The sequence below is a fragment of the Hyperoodon ampullatus genome (genome assembly GCF_949752795.1).
Source record: "Hyperoodon ampullatus genome assembly, chromosome: 17".
Taxonomy (NCBI): Eukaryota; Metazoa; Chordata; class Mammalia; order Artiodactyla; family Ziphiidae; genus Hyperoodon; species Hyperoodon ampullatus.
The window spans coordinates 73,460,709-73,487,743 of record NC_136930.1 but is presented as its reverse complement, the minus strand read 5'-3'; the positions used below and the strand labels follow the sequence as shown (position 1 = coordinate 73,487,743).

The 27,035-nt window shown below is 44.4% G+C and overlaps 1 protein-coding gene across 1 annotated transcript in view; it reads left to right on the top strand.

Moving 5' to 3' along the window:
• Window positions 1-27,035, top strand: part of FAM135B (family with sequence similarity 135 member B) — a gene marked incomplete at both ends in the record, with an annotated part of 166,943 nt that overhangs the window by 24,349 nt on the left and 115,559 nt on the right. Inside the window, one exon of the mRNA XM_079722706.1 lies at window positions 15,264-15,343. Coding sequence (XP_079578832.1) covers window positions 15,264-15,343 — 80 coding nt within the window. The remainder of the gene's footprint in view (window positions 1-15,263; window positions 15,344-27,035) is intronic.

Genomic DNA, 27,035 nt, shown 5'->3' with positions numbered 1-27,035 from the left:
TCTTGAGAACTTAAATCATAAAGTAAACTATTTGGGGTTTGCACACTGTAGATGAAAATCACGCAAAGATCCCTAATTAGTACCCTGTATGCCTGAGTCAAATGACAAAATGCATACCAAAGAGGCATGCAATATATATATATATATACAGTGCATTTATGATTTATGTCATTCATTTCTCAGCTTTTTATGTTTTGGGGACTCTGTGTGAAGTCAGCAAACATTTCTTAGCACCCACTGTGCGTGCCATGCCAAGGACACAGGAGTAAAAATGACAGATTTATTGAGAAGGGCTGACAGCTCACTCTGGAGATGATTGATTGCCTGAAACTTGGGAGCTTCCAGGATACAAGTCTTGCTAAGAAAAAGTGGAGTGGGGAGAGAACATGGGCTTTGAGGATGGACGGAGCAGTTCTCAATCCCCGCTCAGATCGTTATGAGCAGCGGAGCCTTGGGAACGCCACTTAACCTCTGTGAACCTGTTTCCTTTATTAATAAAATGAAGATGACCATAACTAGGTGGTTCACTGACACCTAGAGGGAAGGTGTCCTCTTGGACGGAGCAGTGGCCCACGGCAGGGTCAGTGCTTGGTAGCTAGGAGTTGTGCTCATTGCCTTTGGACAGGGCAGCACCTTCCAGCAGGACAGTGTTGAGGATCGCGACCGTGCAGTAGGTTCTCTCCTGTGTCATCTGCAGATTCAGAGATGCCTGAAGCGTCGCTGCTCCTTCCCTGTAGGCCCTGCCCTTGCAGATGTTGGTTGGGTGTTTGCCTTGCCCAGTCTTCAAGGGCAAAGAGGACACCGGAAGTGGTGGATTGCTACCCAAAGACGGTTGACATTGCCCTGAACTGCATACACCAGCAGCCGGAGCTTTGAACTCAAGGAACCTTGATTATAGATTAAGGGAAAAACATACGAAAAGGCAACTGATAGGAAAATTGAGCAGTTGGTGCCTGGCTGCAGAAATAAGAGCAGATGCCTCGGCTTTATAGTCAGAGAAGTGGCGGGGTTGAGGGTGATTGGTGGTAGAGAGGGAGAGACAGAGAGAGACAAGGAGAGAGGGAGAGAGAAAGAGAGAGAGAGAGAGAGGTTGGAGAGTTTGCTTAGGGAGAGATTGAGCAAACACAGCCCATCAAAGAGCAGTCTATTTCCCCATCAGGGTGAGTGGCATCTCCGGTTCAAGCTAGCCTTCCTGGGTTCAGTTCGTCACAGATTTATTAAGCCGCCTCTGAATTCTGCTCTTAAACATTTGAGATTCTTTTCCCTTTTGTCTATGTGTTCAATTCACTTAACATTTAGATAGTGTCATCTGTCTGTTAACCTTCCTGACCCAGGTCTTCTTCCTTACACTGAGCCCAGAGCTTGTCCAGACATGCTAATCATGTTTGTATTAACATTCACAACTATGGCCAGAGTGCAGAGCCTTGGCTGGGCATGCTACTGTCTTCTTCACACCCACTGCCTCTTCTGAGCCTCACAGCCAACCCGAGAGGCAAACCTCCTGCTTTTCCAAGTCCTTCCGACCCTGAGTCCTTGCTTTCTACCCCCCTCCTCACTGCCAGCTGGCGGGGAGTCCTCCAGTGACAGTTGGCCTCATGGAATGATCTTTTGGTTTCAAATGCCTCCCCCATTGTAATTACAGAGCACATCTCTTAGTCAAATGGAGCTAAGGGACTTCTTTATTGTGGTTCCGTCTGAACAGTTTTGCAGAAATAAGGATTTGATGGGTGAGGAAATGGACATCTCTATGCAGACAAGGAAATCCCTTGAAATCTCCAGATTGCCTTCAAGCTCCTGTTAGTTTTTATATCAAAAGGCAATTAAGAGGCATAGCAGCTGAGGGAAGACAATTAACCAAGGTGGTGATGATGTCTTTTCTTTTTTTTAAAAAAAATTTTATTATGTGCTTCCCTGGTGGCACAGTGGTTGAGAGTCCACCTGCCAATGCAGGGGACACGGGTTCGTGCCCCGGTTCGGGAAGATCCCACATGCCACGGAGCGGCTGGGCCCGTGAGCCATGGCCGCTGAGCCTTTGTGTCCGGAGCGTGTGCTCCGCAACGGGAGAGGCCACAACAGTGAGAGGCCCGCGTACCACACACACACACACACACACACACAAAATTTATTTATTATTTATTTTTAGCTGCATTGGGTCTTTGTTGCTGTGCACAGGCTTTCTCTAGCTGCGGTGAGCGGGGGCTGCTCTTCTTTGCAGTGCGTGGACTTCTCATTGTGGTGGCTTCTCTTGTTTCAGTGCACGGGCCCTAGGCGCATGGGCTCCAGTAGTTGTGGCATGCGGGCTCAGTAGTTGTGGCTTGCGGGCTCTAGAGTGCAGGCTCAGTAGTTGTGGTGCACGGGCTTAGTTGATCCGCGGCATGTGGGATCTTCCGGGACCAGGGCTCGAACCCATGTCCCCTGCATTGGCAGGTGGATTCTTAACCACTGTGCCACCAGGGAAGCCCAAAGGTGTCTTTTCAAAAGAGACACGTTCTGATGGAAAGGGCTAGAAACTGGTCAGTGATTCTTTCTCCGAGAACAGTGGGCAAGTGTGTTTACTTGTCTATCTGTTTATACATCTATCATCTATCAAGCTGTTTTTAATGCAGGTTTTGTACCCACTTACCCTTTGTTATAGCCCATGCATGATATATGACTCACACCAGGTTACTTGGGTTTTTTCAGAACGGAAGCAGGGTAGCAGGTGACATCATCCAAAACGATGTTTGAAGCATCTTGTATTTTCTGAGTACACATGGTGTGCAGGCACCTTTCATACATTATCACATTTATTCATTCTTACAACAGACCTACCAGAGGGGTGTCGCTACGTGTCTTTGACCAACGAAGAGACTGAGGCTCAGAGAGGTGAAATGATTTTCCTAATGTCACACCCCTGGCAGGTGGCAGCGCCAGGATTCACACCCAGGTTGGACTCCAAAGATTGTTCATTCCCAGTGTAGCACAATGCCTTCCACAAAATTATCTTTATTAAAATAATAATGGTAATAATTACATTAATTCAGCTGGTAATTATTAAAGACTTATGTTGTGCTGCGCTAAACTTTTTTTATGTCACCCTCAGGCAGCACTATGAGTTGGGTCTAATTGTTTATCTACACATTACAAGAGAGGAAATGGTAGCTCAGGAACGTTAAGTAACTTTCCTAAGGTCACACAGCTGGGAGGTGATGAATGTGGGACTTAAACCAAGCTCTGTTTGATTTCACAGTTGGTACCTTTAACCACGCCACTTACATGCTCTGGGTGGTGGAGGAGGGGTATCTTGGGCCATCTGTTTATATAGTAGCAGATATTAGAGTAAATTATTTGGGAAATGTCTGTTTGTAGTTCCTCCTTCCCTATCCTGCATTCTAGCTACTTAGCTCCCCACTATTCCCATACACTCTCTCCAGGAGCCACCCCTCTGCAGGTCTCCAAGCTGCTCTTCCACCTTAAAATTTCATTGCATCTTCCCGGCATGGCCAAGACCTACCCATTCTTCAAGGGTGAGCCAAGATGGTGCTAAGCTTCATCAGTACTAACCTACACTTGTGAAATGGGTCAAAGCCTAAAGAAGTCAGGTGAACTCATGTGCGGCTATATGCAGCATGAACAAAATTCCATTATAGAGCACCCCTGTCTGCCAGGATCTCAGTCATGCTCTGGGTCAAAGCCTGCACTCTAATACCAAAGAAGCACACTGTGATTCTACGGAACATGGGTCCAGCCTTGTTACCCGGAGACCAGCTTTATAAGGAGGGCCTGCTGAAAATGGGTGACGTTCAAGGTACTGCCTTCTGCTCTAGCCACTGTGCTGTCTTCACTGGCCTTGACTCTTTTTTTTTTTTTTTGCGGTATGCAGGCCTCTCACTGTTGTGGCCTCTCCCGTTGCGGAGCACAGGCTCCGGACGCGCAGGTTCAGCGGCCATGGCTCACGGGCCCAGCCGCTCCGCGGCATGTGGGATCTTCCCGGACTGGGGCACGAACCCGTGTCCCCTGCATCGGCAGGCGGACTCTCCACCACTGCGCCACCAGGGAAGCCCTGGCCTTGACTCTTGGCTCACACTTCTGTTTCTCGACATGTGAGGTCTCTCCTGTATGCTGTGCTCCTTTTAAGGACCAGTTTTAATTCAATTCTCCCTTGGATGGACCCCTGCATCCTACTGAAAGCAACATCTCCCAATCTGAGCAAACCTTGCCCCTTACCTCATCCTCTCGAAACCTCTGAGAGCCTCCTTATGATGGGAATTATTGTTTGTGAAATCGGCTTTCATCTCTGCTAGACTATAAGCTCCTCGAGGACAGGGGCTGTTTTATCATCCATCTCTGGGTCCTCAGCCCCTATTTTGATGCCTTGTACCAGGCTTTGGTCAATTGACCATAAGTGAGTAGGAAGAATATGAATAAAGTGTACAGAAAACTTGCAATGGCTTTTTCCATTATCATCACTGGCATGGCTTTTCATGTTTGGGCTCTTCATGCTATTATGAGTCACCACTGGACCCCACTTACATTTGCTGGTGACCAGTATATATATGAGTTGACCTTAACTGGAAGAATATATATATATATATTTTTTATCTTTGGAGTTATATAGCCGTGAGCTTGCATCCTAATACTAGTTATAAGCTGTGAGTCTATGAGTATATAGTTTCATTTTTTTGAACTTCAGTTTCCTCAAAGGAATAGTGGAGGAGATAATGATCATCTTTTATGAGTACTGTCCAGGTAGAAGGTGACATTGTATGTGAAACACCTGGTATGGTGCCTGACTCAGGTTGGCTTGTAAGAACGGGTTGCTTCCTTTATTCTTGCTCTGATATTGTGGTTGTTACTGTTAATATTTATGGAGTATCCAAAGCAACGTTAAGATAATTTGCTCATCTATGTATAGAAGATATTATCACTTAATATCAACATATATCCTAGAATTAGATTATGTCCAAATATATCGGTATGATGGGTTGGAAAATGGACCAAAGTGAGCAGTCTTGTGTTCTAGTGTGGACTCTGAAAACTAGCTTGGTGGGCTTGGGGATCATCTTCCGATTTGCTGAGTCTACTTCCCAATGGCAACATCTAGATAAGCCACTATTTTAATAATTACAATTATAGTTTTGTTTTGTTTTTTTTTGCGGTATGTGGGCCTCTCACTGCTGTGGCCTCTCCTGTTGTGGAGCACAGGCTCCGGATGTGCAGGCTCAGCGGCCATGGCTCGCGGGCCCAGCCGCTCCGGGGCATGTGGGATCCTCCCGGACCGGGGCACGAACCTGTGTCTCCCACATTGGCAGGCAGACTCTCAACCACTGCGCCATCAGGGAAGCCCCTACAATTATAGTTTTAAAAGGAATTGGTGCTTCCCACGTCTCATGCACTGTGCCAGGCGCCCTCCCTGTAGGGTCCCCTTTGTTCCTCATGACCATTGATTTTTAAGATGAGGAAACCAAAGCCCAGAGAGGTCAAGTGAATTGCTCAAGGTCACGCACCTTGTAAGAGGTGAGTCGGTATTTAACACATGGTCTGTGTGAGGTACAAGCCAGAGCTCTCAGGTTCCATCACGTGTTTTCATTCCATGCCTCTGGTCCCTGTACACAAAAGACCTGTGAGTCGTGTTTGCTCCCCAACCCTGCCCCCAGCCTCTGACATCTTGGACCTCATTGTTGGATCAGGTCTTACCCATTAGAAAAGTTCTCTCTGCAGATACCCTCGGCCCAGTGTGATATTGCACAGCAGATTTTCTGGTCTGCGGTTTTAAATCACCCATGTCATTTAAAGCTGTGTGAGAAGCTTGAAAGCCTGCTTCCACCCAACGTCATTTAATCCAAGCAACACAAATGTGAAGAAAATAAAATGCTGCCTCCAGTCAAAAAGAGAACCCACACCCGTTGAGTGTGCACTGGTGCCAGGCATCTTTGATGACATCCCGTCCCACATTGGCTCTCGAGAGGGGACCTTCATTTTACCTGCAGATGGTGCTTTTCTGGGTGACATAGAGACTGGCTCTGGCAACAGTGACACATACATGGCCACTCATGCACATTAGAACCCCCATCTGGGTTGACTCATTAGGTAGGAACAACAGGTCCAGCAGCCAGTGTGAATGAAACAGCAGAGGGAGATGCCAGGATGGGGAAGCACGTTTGTTTCAGTGTTCCAGCAGCTCTGCAACCTCATTTTTTTATAGAAAGCATTTCCAACTAGGCTACTTGTGTTGTGGCTTTGATTTCCTTAAGTGGGCTGCTTTTATGAACAGGAGCATTTGTTTGTGAACCTATTTGGGTTGATACGTAAAAATAACAATAGCAAAAATAATACCCATGATTTACTGCAGCCCATTGTCGCTCTGCACCTTGGCTTTTATTTCTTTCGATATCAACTCTAGAAGGGAACTGATAGCCCCTTTGCAAATGAGGAAACTGAAGTTCAGAGAGTTTAAATTGTCTTAAGTCACACAAAAACATCATTATCGCGGCTGTAGTTTTGTTTTGGTTTTTAATGTGAATAAGAAGAGGTGAAAATAGGGGAGGAATTATAGATATTTTGGTCTGACTTCCAAGTCTGTATTCAAAGGGCACCCATCTTGTGATGGTCATTCTTCCAGCTCATAGGAGAATTATCCCAGGAACCTAATTGGTATAGCTTTATTCACTGAGGTGTCTCTGAGCAGTATGATAGATTCTTCCAGAAGGCTCGGCAGTTTGAGTCCCACCCAACGGTGACTTTCTTGGAATTTTTCCACATTGCCCGCTTATTTACTCTGTTCAGGTTTCAGATTCCCTTTCTTTAAAAGAATGGAGTGGTGATGGTACCCAGAGGAGGGGGCAGCAGTGGTATGCTGATGAACGTTTAAAACTGGCTCCAGGGGCTTCCCTGGTGGCGCAGTGGTTGAGAGTCCGCCTGCCGATGCAGGGGACACGAGTTCGTGCCCCAGTCTGGGAAGATCCCACATGCCGCGGAGCGGCTGGCCCCGTGAGCCATGGCCGCTGAGCCTGCACGTCCGGAGCCAGTGCTCCGCGACGGGAGAGGCCGCAATGGTGAGAGGCCCGCATACCGCAAAAAAAAAAAAAAAAAAAAGAAAAAGAAAACTGGCTCCAAAGGAAAAAAGAGTCGAAACAGTGGTCAGTTTCCCTGACGCATATATACCCATCATGGCCAATTTCAAGCTACCAACTTGAAGGCAAAGAACATGAAGTTTTGCGGTATTGACACACCACTGCCTGGTAGGGGATGTGCCACTTAAACATGGAATAACTCTGTAAATGGGTTTCTGTAGACATTTGATTTAAAAACAGTTTGATTGGACACATGTTTATTAAGTAACCACAACTCAGTTTTGCCATTAGTGTTGTGTGTGTGTGTGTGTGTGTGTGTGTGTGTTGTCCACACACCCTGTTGGAGAATGACAGTGAGTTAGGCTCAGCTACACAAAGAGATCCCTCTTCCTCCAGGAAGTAGCTTTAAACTCTGGTGGACCAAAACTATTTGCTTTGTTTCTACTAAAAAGTCCAACCTGGAATCTTAGATTTTAATGGCTTAATGCATGGTAAAGCTAAGCTCTCCACTGCCAAGAGAAAGTCAGGGAGAGAAGTCAGATTGCCTCTGTCACGCATTCTGAGTTTTCCCCCATAGAAAATATGGCCCCAGGATGGTCTGGAATCAGATTCCATCAGGAAAGATTGTGTTTGGCTTCAGACATGTGACCAACCCTGACTTAAATACCACAGGGTGTCACAAGAAGTCCAGATGCAGACAGCATCACTATGCCACTGATGACACCAGGGATGCAGACTCTTATGTTTCTGATCTACCATCCTTTCCACACAGCTTTCGTCCCCACAGCTGAAAGACAGCTGCTTTAACATCCACTACTGTTTTCTGTCTGTGCCAAGTCAGAAGACAAAGTCAGAGAAGGGACACACAACCCAAAGGTCATAAACCTGAGGCTTCTTCTTCCAAAGCTTTCTGGTTTGCTCCATCTGACAATGTATGCTTTTCTCTCCATAACCAGGACAGGATCTTAAGATCTCTCCTGGCTGCAAGGGACTCCAGAGGGAGAGTATTTTTGAGTAGGCACACTGTTTTCCCTGACAAAGTCGGTTATTTATTTATTTATTTTTTGTAAGGAAGGAGGGAATTATGGATGCTTAGCAGACAGTTCACAGTATGATTACCACACAGACCCTTCTGGATCAGCAGGGAGATGGGGATACAGGAATGAGGAGGGCACTCAGAGTAAACATCAGTGGAATCTGACTGAAGTATTATAATCGTTGTTTTTTTTTTTTTTGCGGTATGCGGGGCCTCTCACTGTTGTGGCCTCTCCCATTGCGGAGCACAGGCTCCGGACGCACAGGCTCAGCGGCCATGGCTCACGGGCCCAGCCACTCCGTGGCATGTGGGATCTTCCCGGACTGGGGCACGAACCCGCGTCCCCTGCATCGGCAGGCGGACTCTCAACCGCTGCACCACCAGGGAAGCCCTATAATCGTTGTTTTGATGCTGTTGAAGTATCCAGACAAATTTTGCTAAAATATTAAAGTGGACTTTTCTTGAAAAAGTATCTCATTATTTGCTACCAAAGCCAGTAAATTCCAACAAATGGATTGTAGTCCTGTTGTGGTGGGTGGATACTGTGAGAACAGATGAATTAGTCTATGAGTCTGTAGTGAAAATATATTGGTCATTTCCTGGGTCTTTTATTTTTTACTGTTGTTGTTAATTTTTTGGAACATCAAGCCTCTCTTACTGGCAAGACTTCCTTTGTTTCCCTGCTAGGCCAGAGAGTTTCACCCCAAGATCAGTGGGTCTTCCACTTTCAGGTTGGGTTACACAGCCTTTAACAGGCAGAGTTTAAGAATTCACATTCTTAACCACTGTGCTATAGTGCCTCTGAAGACTCAAAGAAAGATGATGTTTTCCAGACATATGGGCAAAGCCGTATCACAGTAGAACACTACATCTTGTGTCCGCCATTTTGTATTATCATGCAGTATGTGCCCCAGGCATCTCTATACCTTGTCCCACCCAGACCCTCACCTTTCCCAGTTTCACCCCAGCTGTGAGGTTGGAGGATACATAGGGATGGTGTTTGGGGGAGGATGTCTATTTCATACACATCTTAGGTAATAGTAACACCAGTATTTTATCTTTAATGGAATATGGGGGCTGAGAATCATACCCAGGGCTTTCCATGCACTGCCCTGTACATACCTCATGACAGTTCTGTGAGGTCATTACAGGTGTCATCACCCATGATTGCCTGCTGGGCTCTGGATCCTAGGCGTTTTGACTCCAGACTCTGTGTTGACCTTTCCACAAACACAGTGATTTGTATTTTAGGTCATGTCAGATGTCCCTGGGTCCCAGAGTGGTGGTTTCATAATATGTCTGATAGAAAAGTGGTTATGACAAAATGCCATAGATCTCTGTATTCCCATTATAGAATAGGATTTCTAGTTTTATTAGTATTAAAAGAATTGCTTGTGGATTCTGAGTCATTCACACAGTTTTAGATGTTGGGATTGGATTGTATATACCCGTGGTCTGAGGGAATTCCTGTTATTGGAATTTTCATCCATTCATACATTCCTCTGGCACTAAATGTATGTCAACTGTGTGTCAGCACCATGTTGCTGGAAATACAAAGTTACTGGAAATACAAAGATGAATAGGGTGTGGCTTCTCCTTCAGCAGCTGGTGGTGATGGGTATCTCTATAATCAACTGAGAACTAATGTTTATGAGATGCTTTTCTCTCCTTAGTACAGAGCTCTTAGTAAGAGCTCTAAGGGACACAGGAGTGAAAAGTATCATTCTTGTTCTCACTGTGTTTTTGAGAAAACGGGGAAATACATTAGTGATCAGAATGAGTAGGGTTGGACTTCTGGGGATAAAAAGGTGATGGGGAAATTGAGGCGAGCTTATGAAGGTTGAAACACCAGGCTTTGCCTCCCCCAAAATAAGAGCTTGATTTTAGTCAAATGGTCCTGCATTTTAATCCCTAAACTTCCCATAAACTAGCTGTTTGCCTATAGGAAAATTAATTAACCTTTCTGAGTTCTAGTTTGTCTATTGTTAGCATAGGTATAACCATTCCTGTCTACTTTGTCGTGAGGAGGGAACTTGAAAGCCTCCATGCATTAATTTACTATTACTGCTGTAATACATTGACACAAACGTAGTGGCTTAACACAACGCAAATTTATTATCTAACAGTTCTGGAGGTCAGAAGTCTGAAATGAGTCTCCCTGGGCTAAAATCAGAATGTTAGCAGGACTGCATTCCTTTGTGGAGGCTCCAGGGGAGATTCTGTGTCCTTATCTTTTCCAGCTCCTACAGGCTTCCCACATTCCTTGGCTGGTGGCCCCTTCCCTCTTCCCAGCCAGCAATGGATGATAGAGTCTTTCTCACGTTGCATTGCTTGGTCACTCTCTTTTCTGCTTCCGTCTTTCACTTAGAAGAAGCCTGGTGAATACATTGGGCACACCCAGGTAATCCAGAATAATCTCCTCATTTCTTTTTTTAAACGTATTAAAACTTTGTTGATCCACTTATTGGCATTATTTTAACTTTTAAACAACATATCAGAAAACTCAATGGGGATATTCCCATTTAAAAATTTTGTGTTGAACATTTTTCCATTATTAAGTATTCTTCAAAATCATAATTTTTATTGGCTATCTAACATGTCATCATATGAGTGTACAACCATTTATTTAACTATTTCTTTGTTGTTCTGATTTTTCATTATTATACAATCACACACACACACTTTTAAAGTTAGATTCCTAGGATAAGACTATTGAGTCAAGGAAAATAAACATATTTGAGATTCTTGCTGAATTGCTTTCCAGAAAGGCTGTCGTGATTTTTCATTTCTACCAACAGTGTAGAAAAGTACAGCTCTCATTGTACTTAAAATACTTTTTTTGTTGATTAGCAACTGTAATTCCATCTGCAACCTTAATTCTTTTTTCACAGGTTCTGAAGATTAGGATGTAGATATCTTTGGAAGGGACATTATTCTACCTGCCACATTAGGTAAAGGGCATAGTTCAGTGGATGGAAGCCAATAGAGGATGACTGTTTTATTATCACTTCCCAAAAGGGGTTCTGTGGAAATCTAGACTCTTCAAACATACCAGCACATTGTCTGAAGTTTTCCACTTCCTGGTCTTAACTTCTCCGTTCCTTCTGACTGGTACTCATCCCACATATTCTCCTACCACTTGTTCGTTCTCCAAGGTTTTGAGCCAACTGCTCCCTTCTTCATGGTGTCTTCCTTGAGTCACCATAGCTGGAAAAAGGTGGCTTTAAGATGGTTAAAGGATATCTATTTGAAGCAATAAGGTTATTCTAGGAGATGCACTAACATTATTTACCAAATATGTGAACTCGGACAAGTTCCTTCACTCTAGGGTTAGATTTCTAATTTAAAGATGGAAGTCATGGTAAGTGCATCACAGATTTTCTGAAAGGATCAAACAGCATCATGTATATCATATATGACATGGTTTATGAATTTATGACCTGGCAGGGCCTTCATGTCAGACGAAAGAGAATTGCTAAAGGGGTTTAAACATTCTGTGTAATCAAGCCAGAAGCCAAATGGACCAACCTAATTAACACTTATTTCTTTCAACATATGCCTATAAAGCATCTGAAATACAAGATGACTAGTTCTTTGAAATAAGGTTCAGTAGCACCAGTGCTTTTAAAGAGGAAGAATTCAGACAGTGCTCTGGAGTTGGTTATAAAAGTGTTATAATTACGCAACAAAATGTGATTCCTATGAGATGTAACAGGCAAAAACAAATTAGTATTATTTCTGGAGTTAGAACCTCGTTGCCCTTTGCTAGCTTAACTACTTTAGCTAAGTAGTTAGATACCTCCAATGACTCAACATCTTCTTTGGTTGACACTTGAGGTGATGCTTTCTTTTACAAAGGCTTTATGGAGGGTCAAACAAGATTGCATACATGGAAGTTCCTAGAACAGATCCTAGTGCAGAGATGCTTAATAAATCTTGAGCATACCTGCAACTGCTTCCAGCACAGTCTGATAGAAAAGTGATACATAGCCTCTGGCAATGACTGACCTATTTTATGTTTGGAGAGGAAGCCATTAGAATATTACAACTGCTGGTGGTGCAATTTGTGCCTCTTCCTTTGATGATGGAATTATTGAAATGCACTGGTCTTTTATTATGGAAACACTAAAAGTGACATCTTGTATTTATATAAATTAGAGTTGGCCAATTATTGGCCCATGGAGATTTAGCCTGAAAATATGCTTTATCTTGTCAACACAGTGCTTTATTGTTAACGCCGTGGCTGTGGTTGCTGCTGCTAATTGTTTTTGCTGTTGCTCTTGTCATTGTCATTGATTTATGAACCAACGTTTAAAAATTTAAAGATGTTTGGGCTTCCCTGGTGGCGCAGTGGTTGAGAGTCTGCCTGCCGATGCAGGGGACACAGGTTCGTGCCCCGGTCCGGGAGGATCCCACATGCCACGGAGCGGCTGAGCCCGTGAGCCATGGCTGCTGAGCCTACGCATCCAGACCCTGTGCTCTGCAATGGGAGAGGCCACAACAATGAGAGGCCCGCGTACCGCAAAAAAAAAAAAAAAAAAAAAATTTAAAGATGTTTTATTGAAAATCCAAATTTCTGTCTTCCCTTGAAAAATGGAAAGATCTAGCATTGCATAGCCAACATTTCTTTACAGTGGTAATTAGCTACTGGTAAGTAGCAGCTATATCCTATAGACAGTGCAGGGCCCTTCTACTCTGCCTCAGCCTCCCTCTCACAGATGACGGTGTCCATGGTTATTTATTATTGTGTTTCCCCTGTAAATTTCATGATGGTAGTAAACGTTCTCTGTATAATGAGCCATGGTTCCCTTATGTGGAGACCCTGTGGGGAGCCTGGATCTCTACCCTCCACACAGCAGTCACAAGGGCACAAATATGTTATGTTCCTGGGAACCTCCGGTCACATTTTCATCCATTGATCAATACATAAGCCTGTTTTAGGTGTGTTTCTGTGTAAAGGCATATATATATATATATATATATATATATATATATATATATATATATATTCATCTGGTTCTGGTTCATTAACATTGAACTCATGACTGACAGCAGTGTAACTCATACCAGAACAAAGCCTATCTAACACACTGTTTTCTGTGTGAGGCACATCACAGCCTTCTTGCTTTTAGGAACACATTAGACAGGACTTTACCTCTACACTCAGAGGCCATTTTGAATATCAAAAATAAGCTCCAACCAAAAAGCCTGCTTTCTCCAGAGAAAGGACCAGGAAAGAAGCAGCCTAGCAAGACAGAAACATTTTGACAATAGTAGTTCGACCCTAGCCAAGCAACACAGGAAAAACAGTGGCTTCACCTCCACCCACACCAGCAAAGGCCAAGTGGGAGCCTAGATGTCCACCACTGCCAAGCTGTAACAAGCCACACCTTCCCCCAGCCTGGCAAGAGCAGGTGTCCAGTAGGGAGCTAGATTTTCACTACTAGTGGGTGGTGACGAGAACTCCACCTAGCCTGGTTTACGTGGAGACCCTCTGGGGAGCCTGGATCTCTACCCCGACATAGCAGTCACAAAGGCACAGATATCCCCAAGAGATCTTTTACAAAGTTTCAAAAGCAATTCTGTAAAGCCTTTCCAATAAATGGTCCTGAAGCAACTGGACATCCACAGGCCAAAAGAAAACAAAACAAAAATTCAACTTAAATCACAGTCCTCATATAAAAATTAACTCAAAGTCAATCACAGACTTAAATGCAAAATATAAAACTTTCAGGAAAAAAAAATAGAGGAAAGCTTTGGGATCCAGAGCTAAGCAGAGAGTATTTTTAAACTGGACACTAAAAGCATGATCCATTAAAAAAATGGATAAATTCAAGTTCGTCAAGATTAAAAACTTTTGTTCTGTAAAATGTGTTACAGAGGGGATTAAAAGATGAGCTACAGGGAGAGATATATGTGGTATACGAGGCAAAAAAGAAAATGCAGAAAACTCACCATCATGTCTTTCCTTGGACCTTGAGGTCCCTAGACTGTTTGCTTTCTTTTTCACCTTTAAGAATCTTCTTTTGTTTGTTTTCTATATACTGTCTAGAGTTTTTAGCTGTACTTAGTGGGAATAGAAAAAAGTATGTCTACTCCATTTTTCCTGGAAGCAGAAGTCATGACAAGTCCCTTTTTTTCTTTTCTTTTCTTTTTTTTTAAAATCCTCATTCTACAGATACAAGAACAAGTTCAGAGAAGTTGTGTGATGTAGTCAAAGTCACACAGCTCTCAAATGATGTCACCCAAGCTACATAAGTGCAGTGCCAGTGCTCTTTGCTCTACATCTCCTTGGATCACCATATACACATAGACATGTCAACATAAACATTCTCCAAGCGTATTCACAGTGCAACAGAGTCCACAGCAAAATAGCTCCCAGCTGTGAGTTCAATGAGCCATGAGAGACTGATGTGTTCATGGTCTATTTTCCTTCTATTTCACTTTGTTTTATTCGTGTTCTATTACACAATGGGTTTGAAATCAGTGGAAGGGGAGAACAATTATGAGGCCAGAAATGTTCCCAAGTGCTTGCAAACAAAAGGATCATTGATTGCAAAGCACAGAACTTCAAAAAGTGCTTCTGCACATGTGGCAAAAGAAGACAGATGAGAGAGTTTGCTGACAGTGTGAGAACCTGCACGATATTCTGAAATGACCGAGTCTGGAAATGCGGGTGACATAATAAAAACAAAGGCACAGAAATACACTGGTAAAAATGTTTGTCAATATCCCCAGGATTAGCAGTTCAGACGCCATGTTTCTAAAGGAAATGTTTGTCTGTGTTGCAACATGATAGAAATTCATTTTGTGTATGGATTGTCCACCATGCATTAAACTTCCTATTTTTCTGTAAAATGGTCTTTTTTGACTGAAGAAAAATCACACCGCTAATGTACCTGTGCCATATGACCTATCTTTTCCTTTTTCCTATTTCCGTCACTACCAACCTCTTATGTGTTTCATATGATCTCAGGTGTCTTCAGCTTTGCCCACCCCATCCCTTTCCCACTATGCTAACAAAATAAATCTCTCTTTGATGCTAATGATCATGCACATCATCCAGAAACTTTCCTGGTTCCCTACAATCTTTAGGATTAAGTCTAGGTATTTTTAGCAGCAGCCAACAATAAGAAATCTGATATTCAGCAGCCTGTCCTCTGTTCTTTTCTTAGGTATTATCAGATCCGAGTGACCTTGAAGGTGTCCTCAAGGATCCCCCACAGACTGAGTGCCTCCATCCTTGGGCAGACAGGTGAGCAGGAGGATGGCAGTGGGGCACTTGTTCCCCGCTGGTAAGCCTTCATTTATCACTGTAAGCCAGGGCTTAGCAGAGTGCTAGATACATAAAGGCACTCAGTAAATCATTGTTGAATGTTGAATGAGTGGGTTTTGGAAATGGAGACCCACTGTTGCTTTGGCCATGTGTGTACGTTATTGCAAGGGGGAACTGGCTGAAGGAAAAAACAAACAAACAAACACTCTCCCAGGAGCAGCTGGCATCTGAGGATAAACCTGGCTGTGGAGGTTGGCTAAAGTCAAGTCATGGAGGAAGAGGAAGGGAAATGGCATCCAGCAGATAGGTAAAAAGAAACCTGTTGTTTAAGAGAATTTGATAATCATCTAGGTATAGGGGACTGAGTCAGCAGGCAGGCGTGGTAGCACTTTCTGTGCACAACAAGGAGTCAATGCAACACTCCTAGGGAAGAAGGATTGCCAAGAACAATCCAGGTTCTAACCTTGGAGAAGCTGGAGTATTAGTAGGTATCCAGGGCTCCCAGCAGTTTCAGTGTAATAGTGTTGAGTCCGAAATATAGAACTTATTACATAAAAAATAAGGCTAGGAGTCAAGATTATATTCTAACAGAAATATTTTCATTTAGTAAATTTGGGAGAATGTATAGATCAGCCAGACCTGAAGAAGAAGAAGAAACACTTCGGGATGGAAGCGGAAGTATGGAGATAAAAAGACAGAACTAGGTAAAATCTGCTTAACTTTCACTGTACAAGGTAGCCAAGAATATTATAGAAATCAAATCCAGCAGAGTAAGAGGTCCAGTCATAGCTACACTTCCAAAAATTCATCTGGAGTTGCCCTGGCAATTAGACCACCCCATTGTTGACAGTGATATTATGGTGAGTAAAACTGCATGCAGTTGAATAACCACAAAGTGGGAGTGTAGATGTGGTGACCTGTTTAGCTCCACCTGGGAGGAGGAGTGGGAGATTCGGGGCAGAGTAGGCTACTTGGACCATGCAAGGGACAATCAGGGGAGGCTGATGGTTTATGGGCAACAGGTTGACTCAAGCCTGTGATACAGAAAGAGAAAGATACTGGAGACCACCGGCTCCTCCCCTGACTCTGGACAGAGTTAAGCATTAAGTAGTAGTCAAGGCTCCACATTTCCAGGGAGGTCCTTCTCTTCCACTCTTCACTCTACTCCTCTCTCCAGGAAATAAATCAAGCATCTAAGACTGGTGGTCACTCCCTCTCCTATGTGCCTTCAGGACGCCTGCAGTTCCCCACTGTGCTACCACCTGTGTCATGCCCCTTCCCCAACCCAGCTTCTGCCAGAAGAAGGTTCATGGTGGTGAATGAGAAAGTAGAAGATTTGAACCCAAATCTTGCAGGAACTAGTCATGTGATCCCAGGCGTTAACAACTTGAGCTTCATTTCCTCACCTGAAACATGAGGATAAATATCCATCCTCTGTAGGACTTTGTCTTAGACATTGTAGCTCTAATTTTGTTTATTTGGTTGGGTCCTCTCTCTTTTCTTCTTGGTGAGCCTGGCCAGAGGTTTGTCAATTTTGTTTACCCTTTCAAAGAACCTGTTCTTGGTTTAACCAATTCTTTTTCTGCTGTTTTTTAAATCTTGATTTATTTCCTCTCTGATCTCTATTATCTCCTTCCTTCTGCTGACTTTAGGTTTTGTTTGTTCTTCTTTTTCTAATTCTTTTAGGTGGAGGGTTAGGTTGTTTATTTGAGATTCTTCTTATTTCTTAAAGAAGGCTTGTATCACTATGAACTTTCCTCTAAGAACTGCTTTTGCTGCATCCCATAGATTTTATATGGTTGTGCGTCTTGGAGATTATAAATGAAAAGGGTGTTTTATATTTTACAGAGATTATTAAGGTAAATGTCCCAGGTTAGGAACTGGCACAAAGTAAGTGTCCAATCAGTCGGACGTGTGAGTGGTCACCTGATCAGGGGTTTGAAGCTGGGTTCTGGTCTCAGGGACAAGGCTGGACCTGGAAGTCAGGTGAGACTAATGCCTAGCTGACTTGATGGGTGCCATCCCCAGGTCCCCGACAAAGGACTCTGCTTCTTCTCGTGACTGTGTAGCTCAAGAGCTCAGTCCCTGTCTCTGGCTGAGCTGTCTCTTGCAGCTGAGAGGCCCAGCTGTGAGGATCAGAGGACTGCTGGGTGTCCAACAGCTGGCAGAGCCCAGCAAGCAGCTTGGGGAAAGGAGAACTCCTGCTGGTGCTGCACAGAGAGAAAAAAAAGAAAAATGAAATGTAGTTTGGGGAAAAAAAGGCTATTTTCTTCTTTGGTCTAGTTTGACATGGGGATAATTGTGGTCCACTTGGTAGGCCCTTGAGTTAACATGAGTATGATATTTAGAACAGAAGGCCCATATGGAGGTCAGCAGTAATTACAATAGGGATGGCTCCATGGGTGAGGAATAGATAGTGTTTGCGATTTCTTCCTCAAGGTGAATTTTCCAATTTTAGTGTTTTCAGTTAGACATTGCCTGATTACAAAGCACTCCGAAGCTTAGTGGTTCAAAACAACAATTTATTCTTGATGTTTTGAGTTGGCTGGGTTCAGCCAGGCCATTTGTGCACTGCTTTCAGCTGGGATCTCAGTGGAGGACAGGTTACCCACGATCATAACATCAGATGTGTCTTCACACACATCTGATCCCCCAGTTGAGGTGGCTGAACTGCCTAAGGGAATGGTCCAGCTGTCTCCAGTTGGGTGTCCAACTTCTTCTATGGTAGCTCAGGTCACCAAGGGAAAGAAAGTGGATGATTCCAGGTCTCTTAAGGGCTAGGCTGGGAAATGGCACAGGGTCTGTCCTCCACATTCCATTGGTCAAGGCCAATTGCAAGGCCAGTCCAGCTTCAAGGCAGGAGTGGAATAGTCTCCAACCCTTCATGGAGCAACTTCTGTATGTACAGCAAAGGGAGAATGTTTCGGCAGTCATATTTACATCCAGTCACCCAGACATATTTCCCGTTACCTGCATGTAGTTCTCAGTAAAAAAGAAAAAAAAATATGTTTAGTCGAGTACTGATATATTGAGAAATCACCAGAAGGAGTCAAAACACTTGATGTCGTTGACACTTATTAGTTGAGTGATCTTATTGGGACAAATCATTTAATTTGGTTTTTTGGTTGCATTTATCTCTAAAACAGAAATAGGAAAAGCTTTCTCTGTCTAAAGAGGCAGAATTCAGGATTGGTGCAGGACACACATTCAGAAATTTCTGGGTTCAAATCCTGCTTCCGACTCTTCTCAGCCATGTGGATTTAGGAAAGTTATTTTAGCCAATTTGGTTTTTTGGGTTCTTCATTTATAAAGTGGGGCTGATAGGAGGTCCCTACTTCATAGGTTTACGTTAAGGTTTGAATGAATTATGCAAGGAAATGACTAGAATGGTCCTGGCATACAGTAAGCCCACAATAACCACTAGCAAGAGTAAGTGATGCTATTATGCATTCAGTAGTTGTTTACTTAGTAGCATCTGCCCCAGGCTGGTCCCATGGAACACATCCCTGGGGATGAGAAGATTCCTTCCTGCTCTGGAGGCACCCACAGTCTTCCTGGGGAGATAGAAGTTTCACACTAACAAATACAGTAGAGGTGGAAGCTGACACAGCTCATTTGAGACAATGAGAGCTGGAAGGGTGAGCATGAGTTGGCCGTGCAGGCAAAGGAAGGGAAGGATGTTCTCGGCAGAGGTACCAGGCCCCGATATCCCTGTGACCTGAGGAAGGGTGTTCTTGGGATGACGAGAGATCTGGTGTGGCAGGTGATAAGGATGGGGACAAAATGAGAAGAGAAACCTTGGCAGCCAGGTTTGGAGGCCATGATGTGCCATGTTGAGCAGATTGATTTCGTCTCAGAGGCACAGCCAGATGAAATGAAAGCACTCGGAAGACATAAATCCAATGCTGTTCAAGCACAAGATGTTGCTGCACAAATTAAGGGGCAGAATTATACAGTCTTACTCTCTTTTTAAATATATCTGTTTTCTGGTAGCCATATGATATGGAAATGTGTTTCAACTATGTAGGTGATTTGGATTCTGCTTCTCTAGATGGGAAATACTTTGTCATTGGGTTTTCCAATGATTTGATTTGATTCTGTGAATAAGAAAAAATAGTAACTCCCCATGTGAAATGTAACCATAACCTGTATACTATGGTGTTTTCTTTTCTTCTGTACTTTTAAAAAAGGTGACTTGGGAAAGGTTTCTGTGGTAAATGGATAGTTCCTTCGTGTCTGAGGTAGCGACATATCTTGTAGAATAGACTAGGACAGGCTGTGAGCTTGCTCCAGCTAAGAGCAGTCCTCCCCTGGGCATTCTAGAAAGATCACCACATTACAGAAGGGACATGTCATGTGTGTGAACAGGTGACTGTACCCCAACTGTAACAGTGCATCACATCTGCTCATGGCACTTGATGCCGGGCATAAAGGGAGCTACTTCTCTGTAGATGTGGAAGAGTGGGTGATTCGGGCCAGTGGTCAGTACGACTCTAAAGGCCACTGGGTCTTGGTCATCACCCCAAATAGAAAAGTATAAATTGTAGGTGATCCTCTAATGGTTCACTGACACCAGGATATCCCTGGGCTGTTCCAAAACTTTTCAGATTCCTCCTATAAGCTGAAGTCCTGGGTGCCAAGAGGTACAGAGATGAATGATGGTCAATGAAAATATAAAGGTTAAGGTATTCCAGGAAGAGAAACCAGAAGTAAGAAATTTAAAAAAAATGTGATTCTGCTTGCTTCAAAGGCTTACATTTTGTGGGTCTCACAGATTTGTTCTCTCTTTTCTTCTGAGTTCAGGGTTACAGGTAATTGGCATGTCTGCATCTGTGAATGAATGTTATGGATACTTAGCCTTGGCTGTTTCCTTCCACCTAAATGATGCTATTTAATAGGTTTTGCAGTCCTTCCTACCTGGAGATGTTAAAAAAATATTATTTTCCCTTAGAGGGATGATCACTTAAGGGAAAATAGGGGGAGGGGGAGGGATACTGCTTAAGCCAATGGAGGCTGTGCTAGGTGATTTGGCACAAATGGGCATCTGCTAGTCACCACTCATCCAAGCAGGAGAAAGGATGAGCATTGAATTGTGGAAACATGTAAAAATTGCCATGATTAGTTTTAGTAATGTTTTGAGAGGTAATTTCCCTTTCCATTAAGCAGAAGCTTTTATAAGTTTCACCGTGTTAAGGGGTGGGGAGAGACATTTATTCTTCAAATGAATCAAACTAACTTCTTTTCAGGGTCCATTAGAGTACCCCTACATATCAAATATGCTTGTTTTCATGGAGAATATTAAGCAGGTAAAACACTCCAGCTCCCAGGCTCTGAGTGCCCACCTGGGGCCGGAGGAGAGTGCTGCTCAGGGCTGTCAGGAAGGATGTGCCTGGGTGAGCCCAGGCTTGAAGGATGCTCTCCCCTCTGGTCCTCGCAGCAGTCAACTGAGAAACACCGAAGCCAGGGCCCCTCACCTTGGACTCCCAGTGCAAGCTGGGAATCTGCTCTGCCAGCTGGTCCGGTGACCCAGCTCCCTGGGGGTCCAAGTCAGAATTGTTGCCTATCCTTTGTCCTTGAGATCAAATCTTAAAGTCTGCTTGACCTCCAGGGTTCTCCTTTGGGAAGCTTTCTTCTTTCTCTTGTACCATGGCTCATGCCTCTCTGCCTCCGCTTTTGCTTTTCATGCCTATCCCTCCCTTCCTTACCCTTTCACCCCACTAGTCCACTACGCTGGCAGAAAGGATTTATGCTGGTTCTCCAAGGGTGATCCCTTGCCCCTGGCAGAATTGCTCATTCCCTGTCTGAGCATCCTCTTCACTACCTGTACACACACAGCACGTGCCCCTCCCCCATTTGGGTGCTTCTCCTGCCCCTTTGCTCTCAGTACCGGCACCTGGGACTTTGCTTTGGAGGACCGCCCCAGGCTCCCAGAAGCATTCTGTCCAAGATCTGAACTTGCCTGGGAGTTTGAAGCCCACCATCCCCCATCCCCTCCCCACCCAACCCCTGCCATGAACCAGTGAGTATTAGTGCAGGGACACAGAAGCCCATCTCCCGTCTCACGATGGGACAGACTGAGATGTAGCTCACCCTCCAGAGTCCCCTGCAGGATCAGGCTGGCGCTGCCTTCTTGGGGACCTTTGCTGAAATGCACCCTGGCCTGTCTTCCTTCCTTTCCTTGCCCCGTGTCCCCACGTCCCAGGTGGTCTCACTGGGCACACCTGTACTAAATCACCTGCACACAGGTCCTCTTCTTTGGACCTGCTGTTTATCATCGGTATCCAGAAACCACTAGAAGAGGTACTGCAGTTCGTTCATTATCATATAGGAGGTGTGGTGTGAAGTCAGCCAGACCTGCGTTCAACTGGGTTCCTTGTGACCCTGAGCCAGTAGTAGCCTTTGGGTTTAGTCCCCTATAGAAATGACCCTGAAGAGCTGTTTTGGGGATCAGTTAAAGTACTGTATATGGGTAGTGAATGGACTTCCTGTCGCATTGGGAGCCTGCATGTACACCTACACATCAAAGCGTGACCTCCTTGATCACCCTCCTGCCATGTTTTTCAGGGATGGTCCCCTAATCTATCTCACATTTAATGCATTTTCTGTGGAGATACTTACACAGCATCAAATCCCAGATTCTAAAGCTGGATGTGTATGAGGCACAGTTGACACAGAGCTTGATGGCTGACCCTGCTCTCCTGGAGCTCAAGGACTGGGGTGGGGGACCACGGGGTGAGTGACAAGGTCTCAGGAGGAGGGACGCCCTGGGGGCCCAGGGCTCAGGACAGCCTTCCCTGGAAGGCCTGACTGCTGTCTTCCTGAGTCTGTCTTCTGTGAGCACACCTGACCTCCAGGTGTCCCGACTGTAGGTCCAGGTCATCAGTGCAAATCTCTCTGTGCTCAGAAAGTGAGCAGAGCCCGGCCGTCGGGTCTTCACAGCCTCAGCCGCCCTGCCATCGGCACACCTGCCCTGCTGCTTCCGTCCACGCTGAGCAAGGCTCCTGGGCCCCCTGCCTGCTCTTCACTCAGCAGCATCCCCAGCGCGCACCTGTGCAGCAAACCTGCACCTGGGGAACCGCATTTCAGGGAAACACACCTAGAGAAAAAGGCGAGGGAGAGCACAGGCTCCCTGAAGCATAGGCCAGAGAAGATACACACACGTCAGAGCCGCTTCCCTTGTGGATGGGAGAGAACAATCTTTATCTCTAGAGCACTACACACAGGCTCCAGAACCAGGTGGCTAAGTCCCAGTCACTCTGGATGACCTTGGGCTTGTTTCTCACCTCCCTGTGCCTCATTTTCCTTCTCTGTAACATGGGAATAGTGATAACAATAACAACAATAATAGTAATAATAATAATACCTTCTTCATAGGGTTGTAAGAATTTAAAATATTAATGCACATAAGCACACAGTGGGGAGCCTGACATCCTAAGCCCTCAATAAATCCTGGCTATTTTTTTTTAATTTAAATTTTATTTTTTATTAGGATATGATCTGGCAGCATCCATTTATTTATTTGTTTGTTTGTTTTGTTTTGTGGTACGCGGGCCTCTCACTGTTGTGGCCTCTCCCGTTGTGGAGCACAGGCTCCGGACGCGCAGGCTCAGCGGCCATGGCTCACGGGCCCAGCCGCTCCATGGCACGTGGGATCCTCCCGGACCGGGGCACGAACCCGTGTCTCCTGCATCGGCAGGCGGACTCTCAACCACTGTGCCACCAGGGAAGCCCCATGTGGATTTTTTTTAATTCAAGGGAGCACACAGGAAGAGTCAGGTGTATCAGAACCTCTGGTTCTGGGGAGCTTCTGGGAGGAAGGAGGAACATATTTAAGGGTAAAAGTCCTGCTAATGGAGATTCTGTACTCCCCACACTGGGCGCCAGAGCCATTTCAAAACCACTATCAAGTCTTTCTCTTGCCTTTTTATAGAGTGTCTTTGATTCATGGTGCTATTTATGTGCGCCCAGTAAAAAATGAGGAAAATATTACTTGAGGCTTCACTCAGAGCAAAATTCCCCGACAGCTGCCCAATGATTTGAACAAGAGCCATTTTAAAGCAGAGTAGGGTTGTCCTGGAGAGTGGGGTTACTGGATCAGGCTTTCTCACAGATTGACTTTCCATGCATCTATCAAATAACCCTTTCTTTCTAAGGACAGCCCAAGATAAGAGGATGGATTTATGTTAAGACTGCTCATGCTGGAAAATTAACAGAAAATTCCTATCTTACCTTTACATATCCGTAGGGTATTTGGACAGTTACAGAAACAGGATTTCCCACTTTGTCTTGGTAGCTAATTCTGAAGATCCCAAGGAGAGGCTATGAGGAACACATAATCTCTGAAGAGCATGGCTTTTACTCAGAATGTTCTTGAAAGAAAAGCATGAGAGTTTTGTTTCTTTTTATTCCATTAATTTTTTTTGTAATAATACATCCACTTTAAGTAGACAGTGAATTTTTTTTTTTTTTTTTTTTTTGCGGTACGCAGGCCTCTCACTGCTATGGCCTCTCCCGTTGTGGAGCACAGGCTCCGGACACGCAGGCTCAGCGGCCATGGCTCACGGGCCCAGCCGCTCTGCGGCATGTGGGATCTTCCTGGACCGGGGCACGAACCCACGTCCCCCTGCATCAGCAGGTGGACTCCCAACCACTGCGCCACCAGGGAAGCCCAAGACAGTGATTTTTTAAAGACTTTACTTAGCATGACCCAGCACGCACATATTCTCAGGGAAACTTGGTAATATAGATGCACAGAGATATCCAGCCTGAGAATTTTTTTTTTAATTTATTTTAATGCAGTATAGTTGATTTACACTGTTGTTAATTCCTGCTGTTCTGCAAAGTGATTCAGTTATACATATATATACATTCTTTTTCATATTCTTTTCCATTATGGTTTATGCCAGGATATTGACTATAATTCCCTGTGCTGTGCAGTAGGACCTTGTTGTTTACCCATCCTCTATATAATAGTTTGCATCTGCTAATCCTACACTCCCAGTCCATCCCTTCCCCACCTCACCTCCCCCTTGGCAACCACTAGTCTGTTCTCCATGTCTGTGAATCTATTTCGTAGATAAGTTCATTCGTGTCGTATTTTAGATTCCACATATAAGCGATAGCATATGATCTTTGTCTTTCTCTGTCTGACTTACTTCACTTAGTATGATCATCTCTAGGGCCATCCATGTGGCTGCACATCAGCCTGAGAAGTTTTCAGTCCATATCCAATGCAGTGATCTTTCTCCATCACTCTCAGGACTCAACTCATTTTAGTTCACCACTGCCAAAGGCTGACCTGCATCACCTTCACACAAAAGCCAGGGTAGTGCTTTTTACAGATAATTTGGATTATGTTGGACCGCTACTGAAAGTCTTCTAATGATGATGATGATGATGATGACACAGAATGCTTAATATACACCAGGCACTGTTCTATATTCTTTGCATATATTAAATTTTCTCACTTCTCACAACTCCACAGGGTAGGTGCTATTATTATCCCCACTTTATAGATGAAGGTACTGATGTGCACATCTGGGAAGAGGCTGGGTTAAGGTCTCATTCAGGCAGTCTGGCTCTTAACTACTGCACCACATTGCTTCTTGCAGACCTTCGAACAAACTACAAAGTCCTTAGCAGGTCCTGATTGGCCCCTGTATGGTCTGATCCTTGACTTTCCCCTTAAATGAATCTTCTACGTTCTTCCCCATCACTCTTACTCTTCCTTGAATCACCAAGCTCATTCCCAACTCAGAGCTTCTGAACTTAGGGGGTCCTTCCACTGTGAAGTTGGTCATTCCTCTCACCATCTTCACCTAGCTTGTTTTCTCAGTGAATCCAGGTCAGGTCTCTGCTCAGATGTCACCTCCTCAGAGAGGCTTCTTGCCCAGTTATTTAAAAAAAAAATAGATTTCCTGTTATAACCCAGTTTCTTATTCTGCTTTATTTTTCTTCATACCACTTCAGCTAGTTTTATTACATATATATTTATTGTCTGTGTCTCCTCTAAAATTTGATAATAATGCTACTTTCAGTAAATCATCACTGAGTGTTTTCTATGTGCCACGAAATAGAATATTTCAAATATGTTACGTATTTATGTGTATGGATTTACCTTATTATCACACCTTCCCTAAGTGATAAGTTACAGGAATAGGTCCCATTGTATAGAAGAGGAAATTTAGGCATGGAGAGCTCATGGACTGGCTCAAGGCCTCCCAGGTAGTGAGTCTTGGAGTGAGGATGCAACCCCAGTGAGTCAGGCTCCAGGGTCTGGCAGGTCCCTACTCCACCCGCAGTGCTAAGGACAGGACTTGTGCTGACCATCAGCTGGAGGAATAAATCAGCTGTGTTGCTAAATGGCCCTGCTATCCACCTGGTCCTGCAAGATGGGCCGGAATTACTCCCTGAACCCCTTCACCAGCACCCCCTCCACACTGCATCAAATTTCAAGTCCTATCAGTTGGGACTTTCTCCTCCTCCTCGGGTCTTTCGGGTCCTCTCCAAGCCCACTGACATCACTCTGGTCAGGCTCAGTCCTCTTTCCTGGGCTCAGCCTCCTCCCCAGCCTCACTTGCTTCACGCTCCAGCCCTCATCACTCCCATGGACACTGTAGTAGCAAAATCAGACCTTCAGGGGCTGCCGCACCGGGGTCCCATGGTTGTGCTTTTAGGATACTGCACGTCATCCCAATTTTACTATTTAAATATTTTCAACCTTTTTTAAAAGAGGCAGTGAACCAAATGTTCATACCATTGTTTCAGTGAGTGTTTACACATGGAAGACCCATCGAAGAGCACAAAACGGCATCTATAGTCTGTCTGGGTTCAACCCTGGTTCCACATCTTTGAAACTGAAACAAGTGCCCGGTGCCTCCGTTTCCTCCACACAGGAAACTCAGGGCTGGTTCCAGGGAAGATTTAAGCTGAGGTTCATTCATGCAGAGTCACCAGCAAATACCCAGAGATTACTGTCAGCACTGGGGTTAAGTTTACATGTGGAGGTTCTGTGGGTTTTGAAGAGAAGGCAGCCAAGGATGGCTGGGGCCCCATGAACACCTAGGCAGAGCAGATGAAAAGAAGCTCATGAAGATGCCTGAGGAGGGCAGCCAGAGAACTGAGAGAAAAAGCAAGAATCGGATTGTATTTGAAAGAGGGAGTCTCAGTCCACAGTACCAAATGTCTAGAGAGAGTATTTTTTTTTCTTAATTGAAGTGTAGTTGATTTACAATGTTATGTTAATTTCTGCTGTACAGCATAGTGATTCAGTATATGTATACATATACACATACATATTCTTTTTCATATTCTTTTCCATTACGGTTTTTCACAGGATTCTGAATATAGTTCCCTGTACTATACAGTAGGACCTTGTTGTTTATGCATTCTGTATATACTAGTTTGCATCTGCTGACCGCAAACTCCCACTCCACCCCTCCCCCTTGACCACCACAAGTCTGTTCTCTATGTCTGTGAGTCTGTTCCTGTTTAGTAGGTAAGTTCATTTGTGTCACATTTCAGATTCCACATATAAGTGGTATCGTATGGTGTTTGTCTTTCTCTTTCTAACTTCACTTAATATGATAATTAGAGAGAGGTTTTTGATACAGAGTAGGAAGCATCCAGTAGCTGGACATTTCTAAGCTTTATCTTCAAGGTCTTTGAATTA